This window comes from Aplysia californica, unplaced genomic scaffold, assembly GCF_000002075.1.
Source record: "Aplysia californica isolate F4 #8 unplaced genomic scaffold, AplCal3.0 scaffold00134, whole genome shotgun sequence".
Taxonomy (NCBI): domain Eukaryota; kingdom Metazoa; phylum Mollusca; class Gastropoda; order Aplysiida; family Aplysiidae; genus Aplysia; species Aplysia californica.
This window is the reverse complement of record NW_004797404.1, coordinates 419,434-431,614: the sequence shown is the minus strand read 5'-3', so window position 1 is coordinate 431,614 and position 12,181 is coordinate 419,434. Positions and strand designations below refer to the sequence as shown.

Sequence of the window (12,181 nt, the reverse complement as noted above, 5' to 3'; positions counted from 1 at the left end):
GTTTTTGTAGGAGGAGATATACATGAATAGAAAAATTGAAGTAAAAACAAAATATTAAAAACTGTATCATCAACCCTCAGCGCTGCATAATGTAACATTAAAGGTACCCACCTATTGGCAAAAGTTCATATAAATATAGATATATAAAACACAATTCTAAAAACTCCTTATTCTTGTTCACTTTCCACTTGGAATTCAGAGTTTGATATAATTGGGGGTGATGTGGCACATAGCATGAAGCGTCTTAAACAGGTCTACAAACAATTTTGTCACGTGAAGCGGTGGAATATGGTTGGTGCTCATCAGTTTTTGAGCATGTGGAAATACTGATATCATCTTAAAGCTTGTAAATTTTGTTTGCTTTCAATGAATAAAATACCAATCGATCTTGAATAGAAGTCGAGGTATTCATGATTGAAGAAGGTGGGGGTCGCCTGGTTTCAGAGGTAAAATTAGCATGACAATGGCCACCAAACTTCTGTGAATTTCATAGATAGAGAGTACTTGGAAATTCAAAATTTACACTTTTTGTGCCTTAAATCAATGTATTTTAGAAAAATTATCACAGAAATGTTATTTCAAATGGGCATGAAAGGGGTTGAGCCAAAAAACAAAAATTTGATAAAAATTGCCCAACTGGCGGAAAATGCCAGTTTCTTCAATTTCATTACTTTGAAGAGCGCCTTATTTCAGCACGATGCTTCACAATTCATTCTTCCTTTAACCCTATCCGTACCCCCTGGGGTCATTTTGTACCCCAGGGTTGTATTCTTCACATTTTAGAATTCTTCTAGTATGAAGATCTCTTTGAAACTTTCAGTATTTCTCAAAAAATCATTTTGACAGACTGCTGTGCAGCAGCAAAGCGTACGGATCGGATTAACGAGTAAATTTCCTCTTTGAAAGTGGCGGTACAGAGTTCCCCACGTTGCATGGATACGATAGTAAAACACGACGTACGGATAGGGTTTAAAAGACTAAAGATTTCAAGAAAACTTTGCTTGATGATACACTACAAATGTATTTCTTCAAGAAAAGTATCAAGTCACTATCATGTTAATCAAGTGACATTACATTACTGCAAAACTTGTATAATTTAGTTTAGTTTTATTAAGAGTTTTACAGCGCTTGCAACTGCATAAGGTCATATGAGAGCGTGAAAAAAGGTTGGTCCTGTTTGCAACAGTACACTGCACAGCCTGACTCTGGTCAACACCTCTGCTAAAAATTTGAGGTAAATAAATAAATTTAAAACAACTTTTTAAATAACACCAAAAAAATTTTAACAATCCCATTCACAACTTCCCAATGGCCTTGATAAAATCCAGAATTCTGTTGGGATCAAAGACAGAAAACAGATCTAGCAATTTTTTGCATCTAAAATATTTCCTTCGGGTCTCTCCGAAGTCTAGACATTCTGTTAAAATGTGTCTAATGGTAAAACGGCTTCTCATCTCCTTGAAGGAGGTATTTATGTGCCAGGGACGTGTGTCCGATGCGTAATCGAAATCGAGTAAAAATAACTTTGTCTCTTCTGGAGAGGCCCGAAGGATTTCTCGGTCCCAGTTTGGGCTTAATGTAGTGAAGGCTGTTGTTTACTTGCTTTTTCCAATGAGTCTCCCACAGACTGGAGGTGTAGTTTTTTACTATATTTTTTAAGTCAGTCTGTGGGAGAGTGTTCATCGCTGATCCCAACAGAAGGGACAAGGATTCTTTCGTCAGGAGGTCCACTCCACTTGCTCATTTCCTCGGATGCCCACATGGCTAGGTATTCTTCCCGATTTCAGCCAACGTGTGTAATTTTTGTTGTAATCTGACTATTTTCGGATGTAAGAGTGTGAAGTTTGTGAGTGAGGCGATTCAAGACAGAGAGTCAGATAGGATAAGGAAAGATTTGTCGGGAGAATTTTCTATGGAGTCCACTGCCAGGTCAATGGCAGTGGCCTCCACAGAGAAAATGGAGGCTTCGGGACGGAGTCTCCTCTGGTGTGTACTGTTTGAGGAAAGGGCAGCGGCACCCACAAAGGAGTCCGACTTAGAGCCATCTGTGAAGATTAGCTCCACAGCAGGATATTTTTCTATAAGTTTTTCATATTCTGCTTTAAATGTTTTGGTGTTCGTGCTTGCTTTGGGGTGAGTGGTCAGCTGTAAGTCAATTTTTGTCTTGGTGAGGTGCCATGGAGGAGAGTTTGGGGAAAACAAATTGTTGATGTCCCGTTTGGAAAATTGCATGTTTTTAAGGTCCTCGAGGACTCTGAGGCCGACGGGTTTGATGAGTTTTTCGTTGTTTTGTTGGTGTTTATGGTGTCTGGGTTTGTTCTGAAAATAGTCGAGTCGTGTGCTGGGTTCTCTGGTGTCGAGCATTGTTTAATTGCGTATTGAAGTGAGAGTTGTGTGCGTCTGAGTGTGAGTGATGGTATGTTTGCCTCCGCCTGGAGGCTCTTCACTGAAGAAGTGCGGAAAGTCCCCAGGGCGAGGCGGAGTCCTTGGTTTTGTACTGGGTCTAGCATTTTCAGGACGTGGTGTTTTGCCGATCCATAAACGAGACAGCTGTAGTCAAGCCTGGATCAGACAAGGGGTTTTGAGTCCCCACCCCACTCCGGATGTGATAAAATTTTCAAAGCGTTTTACGTTTTCTGGCACCTCACACAAAGGTCTTTTATGTGAGGTATGAATATGAGTTTCTTGTCAAATATAATGCCGAGGAAACAACGCTGGTCCTGGATGGGAATCCTTTCCCTGTATAGTGTCAAATCCGGTTGCAGTACACGTCTGCCTGATCGGCAGAAGTGTACCGCAACCGTCTTTGACGGGGAAAACTTAAAGCCATTATTATTTGCCCACTTTTCAAGTTTGTGCAGCTGCCTTTCCATAGACCTTAGTCGAGGGTTTTTCGAACGGTAGCATATCAAAAAGTCGTCAACGTATAATGAACTGTCTATACTATTTCGGAGGATCTAAACAATGGAATCTATTTTGATTTCGAACATAGGAGAGGAGAAAGGATGCTTCACTGGGGGACACCTTCCTCCTGTTAGTGGGGGTCTGAAAGGGAGGATCTGGCACGAATCTGGAAGGAACGGTTCTTCAGGAAATTGCCAAAGAAGGCAGGAAGATGACCGTGTATGTCGAGAGCGTGCAGGTCTCGGAGAATGTCGTACTTCCAGGTTGTGTCGAAGGCTTTTTCCAGGTCGAAAAAGATGGCGATCATGTGGCCGCCTTCAGGAAATGTCTCGCCTATAAAGGACTCCAGGCGGACCAGGTGATCCAGAAAGGATCGTGTTTTTCTGAATCCGCACTGGAGACCGCTCAGCAAGCCCGTCGTCTCCAGAAACCACATGAGTCGCCTGAGAATCATTTTTTCTATAAGTTTGCACAGACAGCTCATCAGTGCTATTGGTCTGCAATTGAATGGGTGCGTGTAGTCTTTGTTTGGTTTGGGTATTGGAATGAGTGGCGAGACGTCAAGACTCCGGAAAGGAGTGCGACCACCACATGTCGTTGTATATGTCTAGTAAGAGTGTAAGTGTTTCTGTGGGTAAGTGTCTAATGATCTGGTTGTGGATGTCATCCGGACCCGGGGCTGCATTGCACGATGTTAGTTCGTCTAATGTGAAGTCTGCGTTGTAGGTTTCAGTGTTGTTTGAGTGGAAGTTTAGGAATTGTTGTTCTCTAGTATACAGTTAAGCATGCATATATATAATATAAATAGCAAAGTTGGCAGGACTCGGAAATCTTTTTGTTAGCTAGGGGGGCTCTCGTGGTCCAAAGGTTACAGTGTTTACTTCTCATTCGATAGGTCCCGAGTTCAAAACCTGACAGCAATGGAAAATTTTCTGCTCCTTACATGCTCTCTAACCATGCTCTGTTGTCTGCTTTTGTCTCCACTTTCTGCCTCCTCCCCTTTGTCCCCTCTGACTCTTTCTGCAGCCTTTCTACTGCTACTCCTTGGCTCCTTCTTACTGCTGTCTTTCAACCACATCTCAGATCTTACGGTAGGTAAGATGTAACACCTAACCTTCTCGGATAAGGGCGAAAAAACTCAGAGGTCCTGTGTGCAAGCTGCGCAAGTTAAAGATCCCTTGGTGGTCCTAAAATTAAAATCGATAAGAGTAGGCTTCGGCAGCCACTCTGGCAGAATTCAAAATTTCTACCAAATAACATATTTAATGTGTCCCGCACGCTCATATGACCTTATGCAGTTGCAAGTGCTGTAAAACATTTATAAAAACATTAGGAATGAATTTTGTTATGTGCAAATTTCAGGCTATATCAAGGGTGATACACACAGTTGTACCATTGGGTCAAAATTATAAATGAATTATGCCTCCTAAGCTAATTTGGGTTCATAGTCGAATATTTGAGTTTTTGACACTGATTTTTAAAATTTTATATCTGCTAGGTTCAGCCATTTTTCCTCGACCAAGAAGCTTTCCCACTTCTTTTGCTCCGCCATGATCCACTATCTACTACAGCTTCAACTAGACCTAACTTTGCAAAACACCGGAAAGTTGTTTCATAGTGTGTAAGTTCTTGGCCAATGCTATTGTCCTCTGCTTAGAGAGAAGTCATCCCCCCCGAACCTCTCTCATCACATCTACTTCAGTAAACGAAATTCCCTGTTCAATTAGACCTACCATCGCAGACGCCAGTTTTTTCCCATATATGTAAAAATTGTTTTAGCTATGTGCATATTTTGAAGACAAATAATATTTAAGAAAAAATTCAGGTTCTCAAAATCTGATTGCTATGTGCATGCCAGACGTATAGTCTACTTTTTTAAAATCATGAGCACACACAGCAAGTTTTATTAACTACAAATTAAGTAAAAGACTTACCTGATAAACATAAACATGTTTAAATCCACTTTGATTTTCAGATTCCTCCTGAAGAAATAGAAAATTAAATTGCGATGGGAATACATTGTACTACTTTTATTCATCTACAAGTAAAGCCAACAAAGGTCTTACAATATATACATAAAATAATCACGAAATTACATCAATGTCACAGACACAGCATTACACCAGCATAGTCATTCTCAAAACAAGCCATGGCTGGTTGCCACTGTGCGGTACCCCGTTTTCTGAGCTAAAGTTGTTATGTCTTCTACCACTTAAGTCAGAATATGCTTTTGTTAAAGGATGGCCAAAGATAAACAGGAAGAAAGACAATAGGGAAAGACCTGTAGCTAGAAGACAAGAAATGGAGTGATGCCTCTGCCTTTGCTCCAGACAGATCTCTGTGGTCATCTCTGATTGCCTCATGCATTTCAAGACATGAGAATTTCTGAGTCTAAGTAAGTAGTCGTGTCCTGCCAAAAGACATTTTAGTGACCACTCACTGATAAGCTGTGTCATAGGCAGTGCTTAACATTATTTAGGGGCCTCAATTCACTAAAGCCTCTACCACTAAAGCTAGAATATCGTTAGTGTCGCAAGCAACCCATTTAACTTTGGGTACTTTTCACACAAGATGCAAAAAACTAGGTTTCTGTTGTGTTGTTCCCATCAGGAATCAAGAAAGGCAAAACATTTGTAAGCCTTGACGATAGCATTTTGGTGGTGCTGAAAAATGCATCTTTGTTAGAGCTTTGGAGGGTGTAAAAATCAAAGCTGGTGCTAACCGCCCAAATCGGGGCGTCTAGCATTTTGCTACTCAAACGAATTCGGTCGATTAGCCTGACGCTACTGGCCCATGGGGATTTCTGCGACCTTGGATGACTAGCATTTTTCTGCTCACCCAGAGCTGTTCACCTAATTCTAGTACTAGGTAACGTAAATACGGCCTCGCGGCCTTCCAAGCAACATGAAGCTATAGAGAGCACCTGGTACACCTCTGTGATTAGCCCAAATATAGATGACGTATTTCCGCCATCTATGATTCTGTCCTCACAGGAATTTGCGCCCGCATTCTGCAACTTGCTCGCGCAATTTTTGCCATTAGCGCAACTTTTGCACAACTTCTGCTAATTTTTCTAGCAACTTTTTGCAACTTTTACTAACTTTCTCCGGGGTTTCCCTCACGAGTTGACTAGATCTATCACCCTTTATTATTATTCATTGGAATGAAGGTGACAAAGTTACTAAAAATAGAAATGAAGTTTTGTGATGCTATAAAAGATTCTCTACTACCAATATGTTTCAATAGCCCTATCTCGCGTCCGAGCAAGACTTGGGCGCGACCTTGTCTTAGCATGTGACGGCCCATGACACAAGTGTAAACAAACGTTCCAGCACTCAGCGTGTCCAGCAATATTTCCTGAAAAAATTTACTACCTGGAAAAAAATTTACTACCCAGCAAATCAAGCCCCACACCAGCTTGAAAAAGGGAGTTAATCTGCGCCATCAATAACATATATATTATTATTACATAACATATGGAACGAAAAGAACACACAACAAAGTCCAGTCGACAAAATGGAGGATAGACAGACGACCACAAGCTTGCTTGCAGCTAGATTTAGTTTTAGTAAGGTTTTTACGGCGCTCGCAACTGCATAGGTGATATGAGCGACAAGGGGTGGATGTCAACAGAGAAGTCCAAGCTTCGACTATCAAGGCACCCCGGAAATAGAAGTTCACAAGTGTGACAAACATACAAAAGAAGTAGAGGAAAATGACGATGGTAAAGAAGAGGACAGAAAAGGCAGCAGTTTCCCCTACGCGGGTCCAGCACAGTATGAGCATGACATTGATAAATCAGCCCATTTACAATTCTACTGTGCATAAGAACATGTTAATATCCTCCCTTTGGGAATGGCCTAAAGACATTTCAGTCAGTAGCACTGCCCTGGTGGAGGTGGGAGGGGGAGGTGGGGGAGATTTGTACCTAATGTGTACACACAGGGTGACTGCCAAACCGGCTTCTCCATTTTCCAGGGCCATGTTACACAACAACAACGCGCACACACGTAATGACTCGAGTAAACATATTCAGTGTGAGAGGTGTAAGAACTGTGAAAGGTGTAAGAACTGTGAGAGGGCAAGAGGCAGTGGCACTGAAAATCTGCCAGTCTTGAACAGAAAGCTACAATATTGTTCTAATTTACTATCACCCAACAAATGAAACGCGAACACTTTATTTCAATAACACGGCTTACAAGGTATGACGGATCCCGATTCCACACAAGGCCTGCACCAACGCGCGCTTTGCAGAGGGCTCTAAATCTAATCAAAATTCTGAAATTTGCATACAGTTTTTGTCCTCTGGTGTTGCCTTCATCCGCTCCCCCCCCCCTCCCCCGAATGTCTTTTTTTAAAAATCAATAATCCCTGCCCTACTCCGTAGTCCTATACTTCGCAACGCTCGACTTTTTAATGAACTTTGGCGACCCCAAGAAACGCTGGTGCTCACCGATGCCGTACCTTGTAGTGCCTCGCGCGAAGGTTCACTGACCTGTCACGCTGGCGAACCCTACAATCTAAAAATCGGACAAAGCTTGTATTTTCTTTTCACCCCCCCCCCCCCAAAACCCCCACAAGTGACAGAGTCCGAGTAATTAATAAATTTTGTTTGCACGGCGACACAGCGTTTATACTGTACAACCTGCGTATTACAAATGTTGCGTTATCAGTTTATCTTCGTCAAATTTCAGGGTGGTAACGAAAGCGAAAGTAGATCTCGATTTTCCCGATCGAGCCTCGGTGTCACATACACTTCCACCGGCCGCCATAGCCGGCTTTTCACGTGAAACGTACTCTCGGACGGGGAAAAGGTAAACGAATAATTATATCACAATCGCGACCTGCAAAAACTGAGGCTAGGGTTCACTGAAAAGTCTTGCTGGCTTCATCATTCAGTATGCAGGCTAATTTACGACCGTTTACCAAATTTTTACTACCTTCAAGGCAAATTTACTACCATTTACGACCTTTGCGACCAGAGTGCCGAATTTACGACTTTTTTACGACTTTGCGACTTTGCTGGACACCCTGAGCACTGAGTTGAAAGCAAACAATTTTGTCAGCGGGCAGAGAGAGAGAGAGAGAGAGAGAGAGAGAGAGAGAGAGAGAGAGAAGGAGGGAGGGAGGGAGGGAGAGAGAGAGAGAGAGAGAGAGAGAGAGAGAGAGAGAGAGAGAGAGAGAGAGAGAGAGAGAGAGAGAGAGAGAGAGAAACCCCCACGGGCCAGAACATGGAACATGCACAGAAATCCCCTTGGGCAAGAAGTGTCAGGCTAATCGACCGAATTCGTTCCAGTAGCAAAACGCTAGCCACCCCAGACCGGGCGGCTAGCCACTCCGAAAAATCAAACATTTTCCAAATTTGGATTTAAGTGGATTGCTTGCCACAGCGAAGAATGCTGTTTTTACACTTGCATGAACACCTTAGTGACACTAGCCCATCACTTGCCCAGCATCAGGATTTTACTTTTACATCTTTGATACACACAGCAAAGAAACAGATTACTTTAACTAAAATACTCACTGTTCCAAAAAACACTGTTCCAATTAAATCCCTTTCACTGCTGATGATCTTGTTCTGGACTGTTGTCTTTGCAGCCTGCATAAAAAATGTTTTGTTTGAGATAAAAAGTCAAAGTCAAAAAGAGTAAACAAAAAAAATTAATAATTCAAAAAATGAAACGATCAGTTGCACCTATGTACTCTTGTATAGGAAGTATCATTTTAAAATAAAATGGAATACAACAACACAAACAGACAATACAGCACAAAACTTTTCTTACCCCCCCCCCCCTCCAAACCCCATGTCTCCTACTCTTCTCTCTCTCTCTGCCCTTCATTCTTTTTGTCTCCCTCCATCTGTCTAACAGTCCATCCGAATGCTCATTTGTCTGTCTGCCCATCTATCTTTCTCTCTTACACACACACATAGTCACATACATATAATTTAATAATGGTTTAAACACACAGAGACACAAATTTGTGCGCAGTAAAACTTAAGAGATGAAGATAATAGGCCAACGTTATGACTTTATGCTTCTCAGGAAGTCTAGAATGTTTCTGGGTGTTCTAGAGTCTGCTGGGGTAATAATGTAGATTTTAAAACATAGAGCTTGCTGTTGAGCAGGGATATATATATATATATGCGCTATGCAAATGCTATTTACTATACAAATTTATGTTATTTATTATATTATATTAGGATCATACTTTCACCTTCATGCAAAGTTGAAATAAACACTCCTCATCGTCAGCAGCATCAAACATTGATTTTGATGTGTCTATCAGGAAAATAAGACCATCCCTCTGGTTAAAACGGGCCTGTAAAAAATATGTTGCTTTCAGTCAGTCATGCAACGAAAAGACAGCACACAAGGACACATGGTAAAGTCATTTACTGCAGCTTTAGAATTTAGACGTTACATTGCGGAAGCCTCAAAACACCAGTGGGACGAAACCAAAATTTCAAAAAGAAAAATATGCAGGAGTCCATTATATCAATATTTAAATTCACGTTCAGTCCACGAAACTTAATTGTTCTAACAAAGGTAATGTCACAGATAAAAAATCTGCATCTAATCTCAAATATAAGTCCTCTTAGCAAAGAATCAATAGTACGGAAAACATTGTTCTGAAGTGCTCTTCGAAGGTTCATGCTCACCGTGGTGATCTGTCATTGGTGTCAGTTGGACTCTTAATTAAAACAAAAAAGAAGTGCTTATAAATATTACTTAAGACAAAGAATAACACAATGAAGCAAAATTTTGGTTATATGACTAGCCTAGAAAATACTAAGACTGATTTTACATATATGGCTATCTTTTGCAGGGTTGGTGATTTTTTATTTTTTTAAATAAAAATTTAAAAAATCGATTTTTAAAATTTAAATCAAGATTTTTAAAATTTAAATCCTATTTTTTTTTTTTTAAATTTATTTTAAAATGTCGACACAGTTTGGGATTTTTGGTTGCTAAAAGTATGTTCTTTTAGTGCAAAAGGCATTGTCTTTATTTTAACTTATTAATTTAAGCAACCGCAAAAGAAAGCCTTAATCTGCTATACATATATATCAGTGAATTATGGCTACAGACAAAAAATGAAGAAAATGTCAGTCTAAAAGGAAGGGGGGGGGGGGGTAATTATGCATAGATAAACTTGCATTTCATTACAGTGTGTGTGTGTGTGTGTGTGTGCGTGCGCTTGTGTTGTCTAAAAAGAAAAAGAAAATGTTAATTTCAATAATGATAAAAAAAAAGTAAATTGAATACTGTATTATTTTACAGTGACTGGGGGAAAGCAGACTTTTAAGCATGATTATATTAGTCTACTAAACCTTATATCTGTTTTATAAAACCAAGGAAAGGAATTCAGAATATTTAAAGATGTAAAAACAGAATACATTTTTTAATGTGATTTAAATCACTGAGTTTTATTTTTAAAATCAAGTTGATTTAAATTTTTTTAAATCAACTGATTTAAATCAACCCAACCCTGATTTCAATTATGAAAAAAAAGTCAATTGAATACTGTATTATTTTACAGTGACAGGGGGGGAAGCAGACTTTTAAACTAAGTATGATTATAATTAGTCTACAAAACCTTATCTGTTTAATAAAACCAAGATAAGGAATTCTGAATGTTCAAATATGTAAAAACTGAATACATTTTTTAAAAAGTGATTTAAATCACTGATTTTTATTTTTTAAATCAAGTTGATTAAAATATATAAAAAATCAACTGATTTAAATCAACCCAGCTCTGATTTCAATTATGGAAAAAAAAGTAAATTGAATACTGTATTATTTTACTGTGAAAGGAGGGAAAGCAGACTTTTAAGCATGAATATATTAGTCTACTAAACCGTATATCTGTTTTATGAAACCAAGGAAAGGAATTCTGAATGTTGAAATATGTAAAAACTGAATTTAAAAAAAATAATTTTAAAGTGATTTAAATCACTGATTTTTTTTTTTAAATCAAGTTGATTTAAATATAAAAAAATCAACTGATTTAAATCAACCTGATTTAAATCAACCCAACCCTGATCTTTTGTCAAAGTTTTGATGAGTAAAACTGAAATTGGAAGGAGGGTTTGCACAACCTAAACATCAACAGTCAACTCTGACACAATTACTTAAATTTCAGTGTGAAACAACAGTCAAAATTGTCCAAGACAGCCACCTGAAGTATAAAAAGTTGTTTCAAACACGTGGATGTTTTGTCACAAATTACATTTTAGAAGCTCTCTTTGGGAGGGGGGAAGGGGGAAGAGTGAGAAGTAGTTAGCTGCACAGGTAAATGTCTTGAGACAGGTGGCCATTAGAGCAAGTTCGACTGTACTTTTTTTTTCAAGTCTGACACCATCTTCACCAAAGTATAATGTCATTAAAGAGGTGGAGCAGTTGACCAACAGCTAAACAGAGAAAGAATGACAGTAAAGACAATAACACCTCACCCCCCAAGAAAATACTGTACAAGAACACCTTTGCACAAACGCTCATGTATGTTAATCTATCACTAGTGCAGTTGAACCTCTTCCTGATCTTCAGCTTGGTTATTCGTCAGAAGTAGGAGTGGGGGATGCATGAAACATCATTTTAAAAATTTCACATACCTGAAATCCAAATTCTCCATCTTCGTCTTCATTTTCATCATCATCCCCAAAATGAGCAAAACCCCAATCTGCCATGGCAAGTCCTGATGATCTCAACTCTGAGGAACAGAGGAACAACAAACTCAGGGTACCTGCCATGAACTTCCCATCAAATTCAAGGTTTCAAGGAGAAATTTTTAAAATTCAAGGAGATTTGGTCCAAAAAATTTATGACGAAAGCCTATTTTCGAAGGCCTACACTTGACCGAAAGGAACCATATATCATAGTTTCGATTTTCCAACAAAAACTGTTCCCAGGGTGACTACCGACCCGGCTTTTCAATTTTCCAGGCGGGGGCAGGGCTCATCCATTCTCCAGGGATGACAGTGCATGATCCATTTATATATTATATATAATATATATACACACACATGTGGCACGCACGCATGCAGGTACATTATATCCAGTCAACAACATGATGTCAGTGTGGCACTGGGATACTGTAACTTAGGTATTTCAGTCTGTTCTTACTTATTTTAAAAAAATATTTTCCTGTCATCATATTCGCCTATATTAACTATATAAAAATGAATCTTGCTTTGAGCCTGAGAAAAGGCCTAAAGCCAGAATATCCACTGTCAAGAACCAGTTTAGGGTGTCAAGGTTTATAAAATAAACGTGAA

At 39.4% G+C, this 12,181-nt stretch overlaps 1 protein-coding gene across 5 annotated transcripts in view; it reads right to left on the bottom strand.

Moving 5' to 3' along the window:
• Positions 1–12,181, bottom strand: part of LOC101860888 (X-ray repair cross-complementing protein 5) — a 77,358-nt gene that overhangs the window by 36,026 nt on the left and 29,151 nt on the right. For all 5 annotated transcript variants that reach the window (XM_035969282.1, XM_035969285.1, XM_035969284.1 and 2 more), the window contains 4 exons: positions 11,519–11,616; positions 9,121–9,225; positions 8,429–8,503; positions 4,839–4,886 (listed from right to left, as the gene is read on the bottom strand). In XM_035969282.1, coding sequence (XP_035825175.1) covers positions 4,839–4,886; positions 8,429–8,503; positions 9,121–9,225; positions 11,519–11,616 — 326 coding nt within the window. The remainder of the gene's footprint in view (positions 1–4,838; positions 4,887–8,428; positions 8,504–9,120; positions 9,226–11,518; positions 11,617–12,181) is intronic.